We start from the raw sequence: 17,934 nt of genomic DNA, 5'->3' as shown, positions 1-17,934 counted from the left end.
GATATAGACTGGGAAAAACGAAGAAGACACACCTTTCCATTTCGATATAGACTGGGAAAAACGAAGAAGACACACCTTTCCATTTCGATATAGACTGGGAAAAACGAAGAAGACACACCTTTCCATTTCGATATAGACTATTCGTCAAATTGATGTTCACTTCTGCCATTGACAATAATTTACTGTACGAAGAAAGTAATGTTGAATGATTAAACGAGCTTTATTTTAAAATGACAAGCTACTTCCTTGTTTCTGTGAACACCATTGAGGTTTGTTTACGTATACATAAAACATTGAATATATAATGTGAATATATAAGTTCATACACAGAAGTTCCCAAACAAATGGATGCATACATACAAGATTCTGTATGTTCTGAGACGTCCAGTAATATTTCACAAAGTAACAAGTTTAATCAAAATTCTTGATTCACTAACCAATTTCATTCACGTTGCGACCCGATCACTGAGTGTTCATCAGACTACGCATGATACTTGGATTGACCAATTACCATCACGTGATTAAACCAGTCTCTGTGGAGATTGATGAAGACCCGGTGATCGGATCGCAACGTAACTGAACATCTTTAGTGAGTCTAGAATTTTGTTTAAACTTTTGTTACTTGTAATAGGTGCTATACATACGCACGGGTGTTTGATGTGAACATTTAGTAATGTTTTTAACAAAACATTACATGAATTATCTTAATTCTAGAACTTTACAATACCAACAGCTTTAACATTAATATACATTTTTTTTAGCTATTTTAACTTAGATTTTCTTTTTTTATTATCAAATGTGTCATCTTTTCTGCCTTTTGTAGTATTTTTTCTTTAAACTGTATATTTGTGTGCAAATTGAGGGCGCTATTTACACATATTTTGAATTTCATTTAGCCCAATAATACGAGTTATTTCTTTCATTTCAGAATTTCTTTGCTATATGTTACTCATATTTATGATCTTTTAATGCCATAATACAAGTGTTTGCCCCCTTGTAAACATGCAAACAAGATTTAAGATAACAGCGCCATCAATGATCAACTTTTCTTAAAAATGAATACAGTTCTACATGCCATCAAACAATCGTGGTACATGTATATCGAAACACACATGTAGAGTAAGCAATATACTACTTTAGTATTACTATATAGAGCAACAAATCACCAAAGAAAGTATGAAAATATCTATAGATTAACAATATGGCCGAATTCCTTCTTCACATGAATAAACCGAAGCTTGTTTTAAATTACATGTATAAACTTGTTCCGGTATAAGTAATATTAGGTTTGTAATTACGATTATTCCAATTTAATATGAGATTTTATTACCTGTATCACTCACTAACTAATCATACGCACTGCATGGTTTGTCCAGTGCGATACTTTTAATGGAAGAATCATTGGTTCGCGTCCTTAATAATAATTCTTTACCTTGTCTCTGCTATATATATATGTATATATATTAATACTCCCACTAACATAAAACACCTTGATATATTATACACTTAATAAACGTAGATGTAGTCAATGCTATAATTAAGTTTCACAAATAAATCAGCAACATTTTATTCTTTCATTTTAAGGAAAACATTGATTGACATCGATTAGCTAATAAATGTGATATGTTTGTTGATATTTTAATATGTTGAGAGCACAAGGTTGACATACTATATGATTAGAATTTCCACTTGGTTGACATCAATTAAACGCAAGAAAGTCGTAAGTGCTTAATAATAAAAAAGCACTTACGATCAAATTGCATTCAAGCGTCGAGTAGAAACCAAGCGAGACACAAAATGCTATCTGCTAGTAGAATTCATCATATTGATCGATCACAAATGCGTAGATAATATTGCTACTTAATAACATTACAAAGTACCTTCATATATATTTTATTGCGATGCTCGATCGGTGGCCCTTTAAAGACACCGTCCCACAATGTGAAATAAAAACTTAAATAGTTAACAAAGCTGTGCAGTAGTAACGATTACCCTATCAATATGAGGCAGAATGACCTCATCCCTATTGCCATAGTTCAGTGACCTCCATTAAGCAAGCATAGCTCAAAGGTTGACCTCAGGTTGTTGGGTATGAGTTTTAATACCCAACATACTTAAAGGTCATTCTTTGAATGTACAAGCATATTGGAGTTCAGGAACTGTGCCCTGATTATGAGGATATTGAGATGTTATAGTGTATTATGTATGCCATAGTTTTGCACTAACAGATGACATGTAAAAACCAATTACGAAGTGAACTGGTAATTGCCACCGTGGTCACTCGATTTAATATTGGATATATTGTTTGCAATTGCAATTGGATATCTATATTTAACATTGGGTTAAAATTGCCGACTTTGTGTCTTTCAATTTATTGTAAATAGTGAATGGTGAAAAAAGACAGAAAATATAACTATTGATATCATGTCTGCTGTCACAGTACAAGATGAACATATATTTGTGTATTAACTGACAACACACCCCCACACACAACAAATACATTAGTTACCGACATTTTAATTTAAACTTTTCTCCAAAAACAATTTTTGTTTAATCAAAAAGTATTAGTTGAAATTGAATGCTCTTACATAAAAAGTGACGTCATAAGTTGCTACTTAATCTCTTGTTACACTTTTAGATGTGCATTTAATATAACCCTTTCTCCGCTTTTTGTTAACCATTCCAGAGAAGAATATGTTTAAAAAATCTACCAAAAGTGTCAACAATTTTATAATTTTATTATGGTCAGTTCTAAAGTTATAAAACATTATATTCAAGCAAATATTGAATGCGACTTAATTTATTTCAGTGACTCTTAAATCAGTCCTTGCCATCCTACCCCAGACTGCAGAATCAACAGAGTTTATAATAAATCTGTGTACAGCCACATAAATGTAAAAAGCATTAAAAGCTTTAAACTTAATGGTAAAAGCGCGTTGACTTGAAATCTGCAATAAAACAGTGCATTTAACACCACCAAGACAAGCTTTTAACCAATGTTATAAGGTAATGCCTTTTGGATACATTTTTTGTTGGTTTCAGAAGACAAGTCGGCGGATTTCTCAAACATTCTCATCAACCAGGCAACAGTTCTTTAACCCTAACACGTTTGCCTATTAACAGAATGACCTTAAGATATTTGGGTACAAAAACTCATACTCCGCAACTTGAGGTCAAAGTTTGAACTTAAATTGTTAAATGAGGGTTATAGAACTACGCCGTCGGAGATCAAATCATTTTGGTTGGTAGTGAGACGGCGAATTTCTGTGGCTATGTTTGGAATCAAAGCACTTTGGCAATAAGCAAGATGTAAAGAGAGCACAAACTTGTTACAACACACACTATCAAGGGACTTAGTACATTAATATGGATCAATATTTTCCGATGTTTCATATTGCCTTGTATGACATACATTTCCCTATGCACTTTGCTTATCAATGTTGCTTGTATGATTATTACATAGATGACTATAACGGTTTTGCAGGATGTTATATTCCCTGTTGTGGTGGCGTTACAATATCAAGCTGATAGATATAGATAGATTGAATATTAGATTTTACCGTTATTACTTGTTCAAATGGGTAATAAAGTTCTTTCAATATTATTAACTGTGTAGCTTTATCACACAAATGCCTGTTCGAATACACCGAGCTTATTACACTTTTAGTCTGAGTATTATTAGTCAAACAGTGCGCTGTATACAATTTCATTGTGTCTTTTAATTCCAGTCTTAATAAGAACACACATGTAATATGAAGGTTAAAATGGAACGCAACCTTTGCAATAATAATCAACATTGTTTCGCTAGTTCAGCAATTTAATTTAAGCCAAATGAACATTACAGAGTAATTGCGATTTCAATCGTTTGGTACCATACAACTATACCAATTGTTTTCTTTCGTGTGAAACTAAATAACTTCAATAAAACCGTCACGACATGTAATGTATAAATCTCCGCAAAAAGACTCGATCGAAACGACCCAAAAATTACTTCTTTCATTAGAGCCAATCAAATTACTGGTGAGTCAATTTCCCCCCTTTTGAAAGAACAAATATATAAAGATCGGTTGTTGAAAAGCAAAATGCTATGTAAAGCACAAGAGCATCGTTTTGTTACGGATTTTAATATAATATTATGACATGACACGAACCAGACGTTTAATAATCAAGCTTAACTATGGGCTATTCCATCTAAAATCCACACTACCCCTGTGGAAGATTCTGGAAATATGTTCCATAGGGGGAGTATGAATTTCAAGTGGAATGACCACATTAGGCAGCTCCATTTGAAACTCACCCTCCTTCTGTGGACGATTCAGGTTGAATCATTCTCAGAGGTATATGAAAATCAAATGGAGCTGTCTATTGTACTAATTCCATTTGAAATTCATACTCCCCCTGTGGAACATATTTCCAAAATCTTCCACAGGGGGCGTGTGGATTTTAGATGGAATAGCCCAATAAACGATTATATGTCATTTTGAATAATCAACTCGACTGTGAATACATGATACAATGAGTTAATATCATGATATTTGTCTGCTTAAAATAGCCTATGAAGAAAGAGAAGCAATAAAAAATTCCAAAGCTAATTCCAAACAAAAGTGGTCGGGAAGATATCACATATAGCCTATATGAATGTGATATGTTTTGATCATAAAGTGCTCTCTAGTTGGTGAAAATGTCCATTTTGAAAACAGTCAATGTAAGATGTGTTTAATTTTTCTACAAGAATGTGTCTTAATGTTAATTTAAAAAGGGACAATGAAACCGCATCTAATTCTTAATTAAAGGTAGCACCAGTTTGTGAATAAGAAACTGACACCAAAAAAGTTTTGGATTCATTTGAGAGATAATAAGCCCAATCGCCATTCTAACTTCCGGTTTTTGAAAGCAGTTTTGGGACACTTTGACCTCTGATATATCGGGAAAATTGACGTAATTATTATTAATTTTCTTTTTATTGTCATAATGTTGATCATTAAAAATACTAAATAATTAATTTATAAAATACTAATATGTTTTATATTTGTTTTAATTATTGTACGTACAAAAACCCAATGTTTCTGAATTTTCTGAAAGGTCAAAGGACAAAGTGTCCCAAAATTGCAAAAACTGTCCTACAATGCATTGCAAACTTCCAATGCCGATTTGGCTTATTGATGGTCGCGTACTTTTAGTCTTCAGTTCCCTGTTATTTTTTTCCTATTCAAAGGCAGTGTTTCGACTAAATTGTTCTCCTTAATTTAATAGTGTAGGAATGAATCTTCCAAATCGTAGTTCAGGCCAGTGATTTTACAATCACTACCAATTCAAATTTAAGGATCGATCTAACCTTTTTTGCTGTTGTAAATTGACGACAATTTATCAGGCCCAATCTTTTTTCTCAGCTCTCCTACAATATTTCCTACACGATATAGAGATATGTGTAAAATCTTAATATTGAATAATTCTACCATTTTAATAAATTACTGTTGGAAAAACTCATTAGTTCTGGCTCGTCAAGTTTGGTAAAACTACTATTGATTGTAAAAAGTAATCACGCAGACTACGCCACTGTAAGCAGTGGTATATTATATAGCTGTGCATGTTATAAATTACTTCCAGAAGAAAAATAATAAACCCACTAAGTTAAAATCGACTTATTATAATACAAGTGATACTACGTTATTAATAAAATGCTTCATATTAAAATACTTTTTTTTTTTAAAGACAAGAAAATCCTTACTTATCATGTTACGGGTAGATATCCTATGGTATTAACACGCAAATTGATGCCCTGTTAAAGTTGGTATTGATGAAATGCCGGGGGAGTGTATAGTTTTTGGTCAACCCTGTGGAGTGAAATTGAGGAGAGTGATCGAGAAGGGGAGAAAAAAAATTGCCATGCAATTATTTTGCCATAGTGTGGCATAATAATAAGACGAGACATAGCGACCAAGATTGTGATCATATGGAAATCGGTGTGTTTATATAGTTCCTTCCAATTATATTGGCAATAAACAGCGAGCCGGGCTTGTATACCCGCGAGGGTCCGTTGTGCCATTGGAACTGAGGGTTATGTTTTGAGAAAGAATGAAACCCATTCCAATTAGTTGGCGGGACTTGAGCTGAGATTGGCGTTATTGCACGAGTAGATATATAGAGTATAGTCTTCGTCTTGTCGGATTCATAAGCTAAATTGGTAAGGTATTAATCTTCTCCGTAGTGTATTGTAAGGTAAATTCAGCTGGTGAACTGATCATAATATCCGATATCACTTGCCTCTTATTTGCTCCCTCTACAGACCAAATGAACTTTAGCCATCAGTAATTGAAAATGTTTCACCGTTGCTGCCTTTACATGAGAAAAACGGAGAGATATTATTAAAAGGGTAATACAGAAAGACGCTCACAAAAAGTGACTTCTTGCCGATATTTTCTCAGCCAATTTTAAGCAATCATACCGTATTTGACGCATCTCGATGCGCACAATTAGTCCTTACGTACCGTTTAAAGCAAAGATACCGTGATTTCCGTCCAAACATTCGCTGTTTCATTTTCACCATATTACATCTTCTACAAATCAACATAGAAATTTCATTTAGATAAGTAAAAAAGAAACTTGTACAAAGGCTCTTGAGAATTTGGGGAAATTTCACAAACATGACAAATCCTGAGCTCGGACAAATAAACCATATTTTGTCTCGCCTTGTAAGCCGTAATGGAATGAGATGTATATAAATATCCTTTAAGGAACACAACAGCGCACAGCGTAACACATATTAGCATATACAAGTATATTTAGTTATTAAATTATAACCATTTTTGTGTAACACAACAATATCCTTATAACCACTACACGAGTCAATTTGCAAATTTTAGATCACACTGTACTATGAGTTGGATAACCTAACAATGATGGCGAACACACAAAATTAAATGCTTACAAATCATAATGCATTAGGGCGATAGACAACTGAAAAGAATGCTGAAGATAATTTGTTTGTCGATTTCTTGTTCACTGTTCTATTCCGCGGTGTAAAGTAGTAGGGCCCAACCTTCACTATAATGTAAGGTTCCATGACCTCTGTTAACTTAAAAGCATGACAAGTTGAATGGGAATATATATAGCCAAAGACTTAGCAAAGTTAAGATGACCATAAAAGCTTCCATCGGTTAATCTGCCCAGACGAGTATCTCACTCACATACGCACTATAAACACACACACTAAAATCTACAGTAAAAGTTTTAACATGTAACAAATTTGCAAATGTCCACTTTGGTTGAAAGGGGAAAAAGCTTTTTACCAAATGCGGGGTTTGGTGACCTTCCGTAAAAGCTGACAACTAAGAGTGCTATCTCCCTTCAATAACACGAACAACCACCAAACTTGGTTTACTCACTTCAGGGCTTTTTTCTTTCCAACCTATCCATCCTTTATACGCAGCCCTTCAAGCTAAACTTTACTATAGTGGTTCACTGTGTCTATACGCTTCTTATTTAATTGGATTTTTACCCTTATTTACTGTGAAATTGAAAGGATGACTAGTTCCAACGGTACTCCCCAACGAGGATTTGAGAGTATGGCTAATGGGGAAGGCATAATGACTTGCCAGAGTAAATTACGGTTTAACTCCCTCTGCGCGTTAAACACACAGGTAGCATAAATATTGGATGTGTCAAGTAATTTAGCCGGCCACTCGTCTAATTTGCCATCGGTCGGCGTGAAGGTGCTGACGTATGAATCGGCGTATATAAGGGCCAGTCGTGACCTTGTTAATGCGAGGGTCATGGTTAAGGTTAGACTCTTTTTTTAAAAAACCATTTGCATCAGTGCGCCATGCGCCATTAAACACATTAGTGGTGCCCAGTTTAATTTCTTTTAAATCCATTGATGGGAAACAAAGAGGGATTTTTCTTCGATGAAGATAGCGAATTTTCAAAACAATACATCTTGACTTGACAAACTATAAACATTATAACTCTATAGAGTCACATAATATATATATACAGACAAGTAAATTTAAAACACAACCTTTCAAGCTAATACACATTATAAACATCCTGTTTAATAAATAAAACCATCCAACCATTATAACAAAGACGTTTGGCATTAAATATTTAAAAAAAAACCTTTACCCCTATGAGAACTACCTGTCGATTGGTCAAAAAGAAGTTTTCATTATCAGTTGGACCAATCAATAACATTGTTATAGAATAATATCACCACGCAAAAAATGGGGCGAATTATTTTCAAAGCTCCATTCTGATTGGTGATTAAAGTGAAGATATCATGTAATTGACCAATCAGAGGCAATGTTAGATCGGCAGGGGGTTAAAGAACTCGCATCTTTAATTAAGATTCACAAGACTAAGTACTAGTATGAGTACATGTGGATTGGACATCAGAGACTCACACACGTATCTTGCTTTATATAAAGCATGATAAACTGGACTAAGTAGCCACATGAAAGTGTCATCGTAAAGTTATAAACACGTGATGCCTATTTATTTCTTTATAAATAAAGATTGATATATATTTGGAAACATGTCAAATTAAAAATCAGCAGAACTATGAAAGCGTTAAACTAAGCACAGCTTTTTAAACTTGCATCCAATACATAATTTCAACAAACAATGTATGTAATATTTAATACACGCCTGGTTGTTCTGGCTTCTAGAGTATAGCATCGCATAATGCCCAAACACATTTCTAAACATGGGTGCTCTACAAAAGCCCATCAGATCCAGAATGGGCGCGCAATTGGATCACACAAATCTATATCGATCTATTGCAATCTACATTCAATAGTTTTGTGTTGATAACACCGATAATGCACTAAGAATAATATTCGTAACACTATTTCTACATGTACAACCAATCTGAATAGAATTGCTTTTATCTTTTGATCATTAAATGATCAAATCACATTAGTTCAGTGAAGTTTAAAGCACTTAGTACTATTATGCTTAACTTATCATGCTTTTTATAGTTTGTTTAAGCGTCATATGGTATGGATGCTTGTTACATGTTTTTATATATTGTATATATTATATAGATACTTCATGTTCGAAATATTAACATTATTAAGCTATGGCAAATGGAGCTCTTGACATTGGTTATGATAGACTCTGATATGTACAATCCGCGCAACCCCGGGTAACAACGCAATTTACAACATTGGTGCTCCATTGAATACACGCAGAGCGAATCTTACACTATTACGTAATCACTCGACCAATCAGCTGTGTTTTGAATTTAAGACATCGGTTACTTGATCAAAACACCTAGATGATTATGATGATGATAATATTAATAATCATACTAACATTGATAATAATAATAATGATAAATGCTTTAAACTAAATCATATATAGAACAAAAAATCTGATATATTTATGTCAACCAGAAACCCCTTTTATGGTCCTTTCAATAAGAACGTTGAACCCGTCAATTCTAAAAATGGACGGTCACTTAATACAGACAACTTGTAGTCACGCTCTTTCTTACAGTTCTTAGGTTTGTTATTTCTAGATATTGTTCGTGTTATTACAGAAATTGTTCTTGTTATTATAACAGTATAGTGTATCTTAACTTGGATAGAAGTCACCACAAAAGAGATTTATGTTGAAGGACAAATCTCAAGTATTTTGCTGAAGGAAATATAAAACTCGTGACATATTGCTACATTATAATCTAAGTATAGTAGTGTTCATGAGAATGTCATTTGCGTTTCACACTTCAACTACTAAATAAAAGCAGACGATCGCTAATGCATTTCTTCGCGCCTCTTTTCAGTTTTCCAAAATGTAAACTGACAAATCTCGCGGGATGCTGGATAAAAATATGACTTGTAACGTGGAAAATATTGCAGATCATAGCAACAACGAGTTAGGAATAAAAGCGTGAAACTAAATTATCTCCACTCAATTACCGCTTAATGCAATACACGTATATACTCACGGAGAAGGACATTAAAATGAAACAAAACATGGATTTGAAAAAGTCCATTTTAAAATGATAATCCTTGTATGATATAAAATATATTTGTCTGTAATTTTGTTGTCTGCTGAAATTATATATGTATCGTATATGTTACTTTGTTTCCGGACAGTTAGGTCTGTCAGACGTGATTCTATATAATGACTAATTGCCAACTTATTCCGTATCGTTGCTTTAAAATGTTTGATAATCAGAACCTCTTACTTTTGACAATGATTGAAGATTCATTGCAAACTCACTTAAATTTCAAGGAAACAAAATGACTAACTCTTGTTTAATTGTGCATAACCTGATTGCCAAGTAGCCCCCATAATATCGACAAAAGAACAGGAGATAGTTAAAATAAAAGTAATTGCTAAAACCAAGTGCATTTAAGTGTCGCCCGGTCGAATTTCAAAATGGACGAATATACCCTTCGCTCAATAAACACTCGCGATCCTGTCTCGTGTTTGCGTATGTGATGCCATACAAAAATCGATCGAGTGCTTATTCTCAATCTAAGACAGTATGGACAACCCAGCTGACCGTAAGAATGCTATCTCAATGAACTTACAAGAAAATGTACTTGTATCTGTCTTTGTAAATTCTCAAACCATCAAGATACGCTTATATTATCAGTCAGAGTGATGGATGAGTATATTATAGGAAGCCATTTTAAATCAAACTGTCAAACCAGTGTTGCTCATCTAAATGCTGAACTTGACGTATTTGAAATGATAATTTAACTGTGGCTTATTTTCTGTCACTTTTTTTTTCTCTCTGCTTCAGGTCTGTTGATGGGTTGACATGTATACAAGGACAAGAAAACCACATTTGGAATGGCCGTCTGATTCTGAAAACATGGAACTTTGCCACTGGATCGGACGCTAGAAGAAGTCAATATTTGAACTTTATACTCTAGTGGACACAAATATCTACCAATTGGAGAAAACAAGTTTGTTGCTTAAACTTGTGGAGGAAACAAATTTGTTTGTTTCATCTGGAACGATAATTACTGAATTAATTAACAAAATTATCTGTTATTTGGAGTTCCTTTGCACACTGTATAAGCAAAACAGGATGACTCCAACCGAAGTACGGTATTCCGGACTATAAATGTGGAACTTGTTGAACAATTAGCATGTTTGCTATCATGTAAAAGAAAATGTACAGTTCTCGCACTCTGCCTCTTCTGATGATTTACTGTACAGTGTGTGCGTCCATAGTTACCTGTGGAACGTAAAATAAAACTACATCAGTACATAGCACCAGTGTCGTTTTCTTCTGGACAGTTTAACCACAATACCTTTTCTGATGTCATAATCCATCCTACACAACAATTTGTTATGTTCAAAATGACGTGATCAAATTTCCCGCCAAAAGTCAACTGACCGCCATTTTGTCGTCTGTTCTCCTTGTTTGTATTTTATGACGAAAACAAGTTGTCTATTACGTTATGTCTTCTGTTGAATCTGCTTTATATGGAAAACTTAAATATTGGAACAACAAATGGAGCGTCAAGGTTGTATTGTAGGCGATTGACTTATCGTAAATTACAAAAGAGGAATAAAAGCTTCATTTTCTGACATTTTAGGGTTAATATTGATTCGTATAGCCAAACCTCTTAAAGACGTTTTATTAACTAGACTCGATGCCATGTCAGGGATGCAATGCCACACACTCCTTTTGTACAAGCCCTTGGCAGAATGGACGCTTCAAGAACCACTGACAAATGGTGTATTTACCCTTCGGCACCCTATATATTCAAGCAGGATGTTTTAAAGGAATAGCGCGCGCAAATATTAATACGACAGACAGGAGCAACTTTGCCGTAAAGCCGAAAGAAGATCTTTCTGTAATGGAGGATTATGAAACTCTTGCGCCAATGTAAATGGCCGTCTTGGCCCATATATTTCCGCCCGGGCACGCTCTGTGCATAGAAAACTAATGCACCTTAGCTTATTTTCTGAAAGTAATACCTCAGCACTACGAGCTTTGAGTAGAGGATTACTTCGCTAGTCACAATGTGACCACTGTCGCATTAGTGTTTAATGGAACTCGATTAATGCGCTCCTAAAAGTTTCAAAAGGATGATGTTGTCATTTGCAAAGGTCTAGTTTAGAAGAGTATTGATATCAGAGACCTGACGTCTCGTTGCCAGTCGCCGATGGCATTTAATGGTGGCGGGTTGCAGTTGAATGATTGGCCGAAAGGGTTTGTAGGTTGACTATGAACAGATGAAGGATCACATGACGGGATGATCGTCCAACTGGGTCAGGGAAAGAATTTATCAAGACGTTAAGGTTTAGGTTAAGAAATAGCTTTAAGGGGTTAAGGTTTCACATCAAATTCGGAAACAACTCTCAATTAGAAACAAAAATCAATATGTTACTTTCAGTATAAACACGAAACCTATGTAAGTAAGCTTACGATAGGTGAAGTAGAAAAGACAATGATTGTTATCACTAATGCAAGAACGTCGTAACTGGCAGTGAAATACAAAGCTTCTTGCGTCGTTCTTGCATTCTGCCGACGAAGTATAAACCTTTTTGTCCTACAATCCGCAATGCATTATTCCAGGAGTACTTCCGGTTGTGATATTCTCATATCCAGGTTTGAACATCTGGTTTAACACAAGCGCACCCCAACTCGTGACCGGAGATGATTGAGAGTATACGCAAACCCATGGAATAGAGAATGATCAGATACAGAAGAAATGGTCTATAATGCGGTGAATAATTTGATTGTTTTCAAATGAAATCAGTAAAAGTGGTAATGCTGCATACCTTTCTGCTTAATATTTAAAGTATATTTTCAAAAAGATTTCAACCAACTTGATAAAATGAAATATCAAAAGCATACTTGTTATATTGTCGTGGTTTTACTACCAATAGATGATAATGAAACGTAATCAATTTTATCAAGTTTTCAAAACAAATGAAATGAATAGAAACAAACATTTATATAAGTTTTAGGAGAACGCTTGACTCTGACGTGGCTGGTATTATATTATATATACATGCACTGTTAGAAAGATTGGGTATAACTTAACCCAACCCTGGTGGGTGCCATTTGAACAACCCCTTTGTTAGGTAAAATATCACTCTTGTGTTGGGTAATATTTTAGCTTATCCTTGGGTACCCAACAAAGAGTGATATTTTACTTAAGGTCTCTGGTAGCAACGTTTGCACAGTATTCCTCGTATTCAGAATACAATTCGATATGTTGGATCATTTGGATGTGCTCTCGTGTCCCACAAAAATACTGTGCAAACGTTGTTACCAGAGCCCTCAACCACAGATATTAGAACACAATATCTGTGCCTCAACAAAAGGGTTGTTCATATAATACCCAGGCTTGGGTCAAGTTTTACCCAAACAGTCTAAGAGTGTACAGCCGAAACTATACACATCAATTCGATTGTATTGAGAACTTGTTTTAGATAGCAATGATGCTCATTCAATCATTCAGTTGGTTCTTTACACTCTAAATAAAAATTACTCAATGTTGAGTAAAGGAGAACAGAGCAAGAAAATTAGTAAATGGAAGACAATATTGATTAAATTGTCAAATTGAGTACAATGTAATCAATATTAAGTTCCGTGTGACTCATTTTGTTACTCTGTTCATTTTACTCAACATAGAGTAATTTTCATTTCGAGTGTGTATTGCTTGCTATATGGACTAACTTTTAGTCATACATTATTTGACTCATACGATCTTAAACCAAACTTCTTTGTTCAAATAATTCCCCTCCATTATATATGTATATATAATGATTTATATTCATTATTATATCATACAGGTTTCTCAAGATATTTCCAAGTGTCCTCATAAGAAGTCAGTAACTCATATAATACTGACAATAGAAATCCTGAATTATTATACTTTGATTTAATAAACCTTGCGAATTGTTATAGCCAAAGCATTTCCCCAAGTTGAGTAACATATATAAGACAATATTTACTACAACTAAACATATTATTTAAAAAAAATCTCATCTTATTTTGAATTTGTTGCATTATTATTATTATTTTTTAATATTTACATGTTTGTACTTTATGTAAATAATATAGATCATTACGCTTTAAGAGTGATGACAAATCCATGACATGTACTGTAATAAAATACTGTGTCACATTAAATGTGTCGTTGTCACAAACCGTAATGGAACCAAGGTTGACCCCATGTTATTTCTCATATTTGACCCCTTTTTATATGTGCAATATTTTACTGTGTAATATGGGTTTCACTATCTAATATACCTTTTTAAAAATCTTCATTTCTGTTGTACTTATCTGGCATTTTATAGTTTATTTGGCTGTTCCAGTTAAAATCCATTCGCCTCCTATGGAAGACATGATCTTAATTTCCCACACAGGGGGTGTAGATTTCAAACGGAGTCACCCATTCAGATAATCCCATTTGAAATCTACATCCCCTGTGTGGGAGATTAAGGTTATGTCTTTCATAGGGGTATGGATTTTAAGTGGAACAGCCCAATTTTAAACATTTTAGTAAAGATCTTTGTTTGATTAAGACGCCAAACACTCCAAACAACAAGCGCCAATATAAATGGAAAATATATATACTCTGGTTACTGTGCTAAAAACCCAGTGATTACATGCTACTATACCTTTTTCCCAACATCTCAGACATGTTGATATTTCTAATTGAAATCGATGCTTTAGGGCGCTTTTATGCGCTTATTCAAACGCAGACAGTGTGAGTTACACATGGAAAAGTGATACTTATATTTTGGTGTTTAAATTAATATGTGTACATTTGATTCCTGGGTAAAAAGCAACTAAGAGTTAATGCGAGAGAGCTATATAGTGCCCCAGAGGTAAAGGAGCTAGACTTCTTATATAGTGGGGCTTTTCACTCTATTAATGGCTTGTGGATCGTGGTGTAATTATACTACCGTAATGTGGATAGCATCACGCATTCTACCTACTTGTGTTCAGTCTTTAATGCATAGTTAAGCCCCGAGAAATTTAATGGATTAAAACACTCAATTTTTAAGTGAGACGGGCTAATAGTATGGGGGTACATCTCCGGAAAAACGTCCTTAATATTATCATGAAATGCTAAACCGAATACTAACCAGTTAGTTTAGCCATGGTGCGTTTTCACTACTCTATAACATAGTGCATGTAGTTGTAGAATATCCGTCACTCCATTTGTTTTTTATACATACGCAGAATGCTTTTTCCCCCAATCCAATATAAGTAGATATATCAGAGTAAAATGCTTTCAAAAGCTGACATCTAATAAGCAAATCCTTTTAACGAAGAAACAAATGGATGCTTTTATAAAACATTGACACTCTGACCAAAGATTTATTGTAATTATCTAGAGTGGAAATCGCTTTCACTTCTCCATTAAGATACTTGGTTTATCAGAAAATATATATATCCCAAGTTCCATTAGCTCTTTGTCGTGTTCTAAAATCCATTAAAGGGCTCGTAGCTACAACTTTTAGTGTTTTTCATCGTGCTAGCCTCAGGCTGCCATATTCGGACATGTTTTATCAATATAGCACTGAACCATTGTATGTAATTTTCTCATTACGTTGAACATTACCAACAACATTTATACATATCTAAGAAAAATGAAAATCCTATAAATAGTCTCATTCTATTCTGTTGAGCAATTTTGAGTACTTAAGTATTTTATGTTATATGGTTTGGCTTGATATATCATCTCTAAAAGCGCTTCAAACTATGACTTGTAAATGGAGATTTTTACAACACTTAAAAGCATTGTAATTGATTTATTTTTGAAACAATTTTTTGGTTTGAATGTTATTGAATTTGTTTATGGAACAGACATAATTTCTTGTTTATTTATTGTTTTCATTTGATTTTGAAAGTCCTTTCAGATTAAATGCTCGCTTTGTCACGGGGCGAGGTTTCTCTGTTTTGTTATCAATTTGATGCGTACCAAAATTATAAAGGTTTGACGAATTGTACTCAAATTGTGTAAACGTTTTACCCATTTGTTTTGTTAGTTACACACTTACTCAGAAACGGGTAACATTGTACCCTGTAATTTACAGTGTATAAAACCAAGAAGGTACATAAACCTTTTACCATTTTTATCTGTGCATCTTGTATACAGAACTCAATCAGAAATTGGATCTTGAATAAATTTAATATTGAGTAAAGTATGTTGATGCATGTGCAGATTATACACATGTTTTGTGTCAATTTGTGCATGGTGTGGTCGAAAGCTGATAGAATATATGATTATCTTTTTTGCACGTTTTTATACATATGTATGACACTCTACTCTTTATGACTGTTATTGAACATGGCAAAGTTGATAGAGCAATTCATAATGTGTTGAAATGGTGGATGTACACTGCCGATATCTTAATCATTTTACCACAATGGATATAAATTTGTTAATAATTGTAAAGTATATATCAGGTTTTCTTATATTGTGTAAAACTTCAAGTGGTCTATTTTGTGAAGCAAAAAAAAAAGATGTTTTAACTATTATGGAACGACTTGAACGGCATAATGAATAAAATATTCCCATCATGCTTTGTGATTCAAAATGGCGTCTGTCTTGTTTTATTTATTTATCATACGTCGTGTGTTATCCATATGCATTGCATTCTTAATTATTTCCCCTCAAAATGTGCCATTAATCAGTTTACAAATTATACGTAATTACGCACAAAAGGTTCTTTGCTTCGTTGTGTTTTAAATTAAAAAATCAATTATTTCAAGCAGCTCGTACAAGCGTGCATTTATTGGTTCATAATTGCCCTGTTCATATCCATAATTACGCTTTTCTGATTTGGAGTAGTGAAATTTAAGTTGCACACTGAGTCATTGTCCCATAATTGAATTCTTTGTCTCAAGTCGAATGTGAAACAGGTGGAAGCTTAATTACTCGATATAATCAATTTTAGGTTGCATTTGTTTTTTAAGATGCACTCAACATAAACATGATAAACAGTCGACTCACTGCCTTCTCGGTCCTTTCCTTAAAGTGCCTGCTTTTTACACATCACCGGTTCACCGTGTCTAATTTTCTACCTAGTGAGTTTTAATTTATTTTATTTAAATTACATATTAACTACCATTGCGTTAAATGAATCAATTACACTCGAGAATACCTTTTACCCATGCAATAAGTTTTTCAAATTGAATTATAATTGAATTAACACTACTAGCCATTTCAATTTTAACATAAATTTACAAGATAAAGTGCATGATAAACTGTCATAGTATATGCGTGAGAGGTGTACTTAAATTGGGAAGTGCAATTTTTTTTTTCTATTCCTGAAATTCATATTTAGAAACTGCCGAGTCGGGAGTACTCTTCAATTACTGGGTAACAGGGTTTGCCTTTTAACCCGAGATGACTCCCTTCAATTAATGATTTGCTCGCGGCAATTCTGTGAAATAAAAAATCAGACGATACACAAGTCGTATTAATTTTTTGATAAAATCTTAAATTTCAAACGGTTTATGACCTATACTAGGCATGTTTGTACTCACGTGAAAAGCTGCAGATATATAATACATAATATAGTCATAAAAATTTCAAATTTAAGTAGAAACTTGCAAAATTTAAGAATATTTGAAATGTCGTCTGCTTCTTATTTTGGCGGGCTTTGGGTTAACACAAGATGGCTCCTTCAATTAAACCAATACATGAGTTTGATCACTTATCGATCTGTAAATGTTAGCGTCTCACGTTACAAAGGATTGCTCTTTCCCGCCGCTAGAGCCTTAATGCATTTTATGTAAATCACACATTTTAGCAATTGGTTGCAATTGAATCAGTTTCTAGCCAAGAATACGGGACCCTTTTTTCTTACAATCACTTCAAAAATTGAATGCTAATTAGATTAGCATCATCTTACACTTAGTGGATGTCAAAGAGAATTTAGGGAAATGATTATGTACAATTTAAAGACGAATTATATATGGGAAGACAAGAGTGCTAT

The 17,934-nt window shown here is 33.8% G+C and overlaps 1 protein-coding gene across 2 annotated transcripts in view; it reads left to right on the top strand.

The window, feature by feature from the left end:
- The window catches only part of LOC140137662 (LIM domain transcription factor LMO4-like), a 274,849-nt gene that overhangs the window by 74,290 nt on the left and 182,625 nt on the right, over positions 1-17,934 (top strand). The window contains exon 4 of one of the 2 annotated variants that reach the window (XR_011856880.1): positions 10,754-12,828. Coding sequence is in view for 1 of the 2 variants with exons in the window: in XM_072159397.1 (XP_072015498.1) it covers positions 10,754-10,762 (9 nt within the window). In the remaining variant the exon portion in view is untranslated. Of the gene's footprint in view, positions 1-10,753; positions 16,526-17,934 lie in introns of those variants that run through there. The other variant, XM_072159397.1, reaches the window with a different exon arrangement.

Source organism: Amphiura filiformis, chromosome 17 (genome assembly GCF_039555335.1).
Source record: "Amphiura filiformis chromosome 17, Afil_fr2py, whole genome shotgun sequence".
Lineage (NCBI taxonomy): Eukaryota > Metazoa > Echinodermata > Ophiuroidea > Amphilepidida > Amphiuridae > Amphiura > Amphiura filiformis.
Note: the sequence above shows the minus strand (reverse complement) of the source record. Positions and strands in the feature narration are given on the sequence as shown.